The sequence below is a fragment of the Sciurus vulgaris genome, assembly GCF_902686455.1.
Source record: "Sciurus vulgaris genome assembly, chromosome: 7".
In the NCBI taxonomy this organism is placed as follows: Eukaryota; Metazoa; Chordata; class Mammalia; order Rodentia; family Sciuridae; genus Sciurus; species Sciurus vulgaris.
The window spans coordinates 128,625,171-128,627,405 of NC_136467.1; the positions used below are offsets into that span (position 1 = coordinate 128,625,171).

The 2,235-nt window shown below is 37.4% G+C and overlaps 1 protein-coding gene across 1 annotated transcript; it reads left to right on the forward strand.

Annotated features, from left to right (window-relative positions):
• Window positions 1-421: 421 nt before the first annotated feature.
• LOC306666683 (olfactory receptor 2B6-like) lies at window positions 422-1,360 on the forward strand (the record flags this gene model as incomplete). Its single annotated transcript, XM_079148905.1, has 1 exon — window positions 422-1,360. One exon carries the CDS (start codon window positions 422-424, stop codon window positions 1,358-1,360), a length of 939 nt encoding a protein of 312 aa, XP_079005031.1.
• Window positions 1,361-2,235: the final 875 nt, after the last annotated feature.

A 2,235-nucleotide genomic window follows, 5' to 3' on the forward strand; every position in this document is an offset into this window, starting at 1 on the left:
ATATCTACTCTATCAGACACCTGGAGGTAGAAACCAGTTGATTTCATTTTAACAGTCTCTGCAGCTGATTTTTATGTTAGTTAATGTTTGAAAAACACTGTTTAGAATTTCCTCAACACAGTCATTTCTAATTTTTATTGAATCCTCACCATAATTCAAGGAGATAATTATTGACAGCCTTATTATATAGAGGAAAAAAATCAGTCTCAGAATGTTTAGCTTATTTACTCAAAGCAACTGCCTTTAATTATAGTGATGTGAAATGAAATTTGGTCACCTGGTGTTGGGGCTTTGCATATCCCCCCTCAAAGAGTCACTATATCCCAACTTCTATAATTGTATGGTCAATGTGTAAGAATGTTTTTTCATTGCTTTTAACTCTTCTGACCTTTTTGTTGAAAGGTGAAATAAATTGAAGAGAATGGCACTCATTAATGAAAGTCAGCCTGAAGAATTTATTCTACTAGGCTTTGATGAGCTACCTTGGCTAGAAATTCTTTTATTCATTATTCTTCTGATAACGTATCCCATGACCCTGATGGGAAACATCACCATCATTCTGGTGTCCAGATTAGACCCCCGTCTCCACAGTCCCATGTATTTCTTCCTCACCAACCTCTCCTTTTTGGACATGTGTTACACCACAAGCATTGTGCCTCAGATGCTGTTTAACCTGGGAAGCTCTAAGAAGACCATCAGCTATATGGGGTGTGCAGTTCAGCTTTATTTTTACCACATTATGGGCGCCACAGAATGTCTTCTCCTGGCTCTCATGTCTTTTGATCGCTATGTAGCAATTTGTAGACCTCTTCACTATTCTCGCATCATGAATCAGCGCATCTGTATCCAGCTAATGTCTATTGTATGGCTGGGTGGAATTACTTATGCTGTCTCAGAGGCCACTGTAACGCTTCAGTTGCCACTCTGTGGTGTCAATAAACTGGATCACTTGGTGTGTGAGATTCCAGTTCTTATAAAGACTGCCTGTGGGGAAAAGGAGGCCAATGAACTTGCACTGTCTGTGGTGTGCATTTTTATCGTAGTTGTTCCTCTGTGCCTAACTCTTGCCTCCTATGCTAGTATTGGACGTGCTGTACTTAACATTAAGTCTTCTGAAGGAAGGAAAAAGGCCTTTGGCACGTGTTCCTCTCATCTCATTGTAGTTTTCTTATTTTATGGCCCAGCCATTAGCATGTACCTTCAGCCCCCTTCTTCCATTACAAGGGATCAGCCCAAGTTTATGGCTCTCTTCTATGGAGTGGTGACTCCTACAGCCAACCCCTTCATCTATACCCTGAGGAATAAGGATGTAAAGGGGGCAATAAGCAACCTGGCAAGGAGCCTTTTTAGTTCCAAATAAATACATTGTTGACAGCAAATGAAACTATTTAGCAATAAGAGTAAGTTTATAAAGGTTTCTCTCATAACTCATTCCTGTCATAAACCTTGTGTGGTATGCTTATATTGTATGTTCTTCTATTAAAATACACCTAAATTCTTATATTCCTTAATCAGGTAGGAAAGTATTACAGGTGGCTAATGTATGGGCACTCTATTTTTGAAAAAATACTAAAATAATTCTGTTTGGGTTGGTACATATTGAAATAATAACTTCATTAAGAAGTAAAATATGTTTATGGTATAAACTATAATTACATTAATTCAAGCAAATCACAATAAAAATTTCTTAGCAACCATTCATCAATGGGCTTCCTATCAGCATCACTTGAGAAACATCTCATCACTCTCTGTGGGCCATCTCAGGTCTGAGTGTGCAGCCTGCTTGCACTTCATTTTGTGTGAAGGACTCTGCTGTCAAAAAAATCATGATTAAAAAAAAATTAGCATTATAATTATACATAGTAGTTGGGTTAATTTTGATAAAGCCATACATGCACAGAATTTGATTTAAATTCCCATTTCATCAACTTTTTCTCCCATTCTCCCATTTTCTATTCTCCTTCATGTACTCTACTGATCTGCCTTTCTTTCTCTCTTCTTTCTTTCTTTCTCTCTTTCTTTCTTTATTCTCTTTCCTTCTTTCTTTTTCTTTCTTTCTTTTTGTTGCTTCTTTCCACATATACATAAAGAAGAAAGATGAAATTTCCTTTGGTACATTTACTATGCATGTAACATGATTTGTTAAATTCCTTCGGTCTTTCCTCTCTACCTTCTCTACCTTCTATACCACTGATCTTCCCTATGATATCTGATCCCCACCCTACCCCTGCTAAC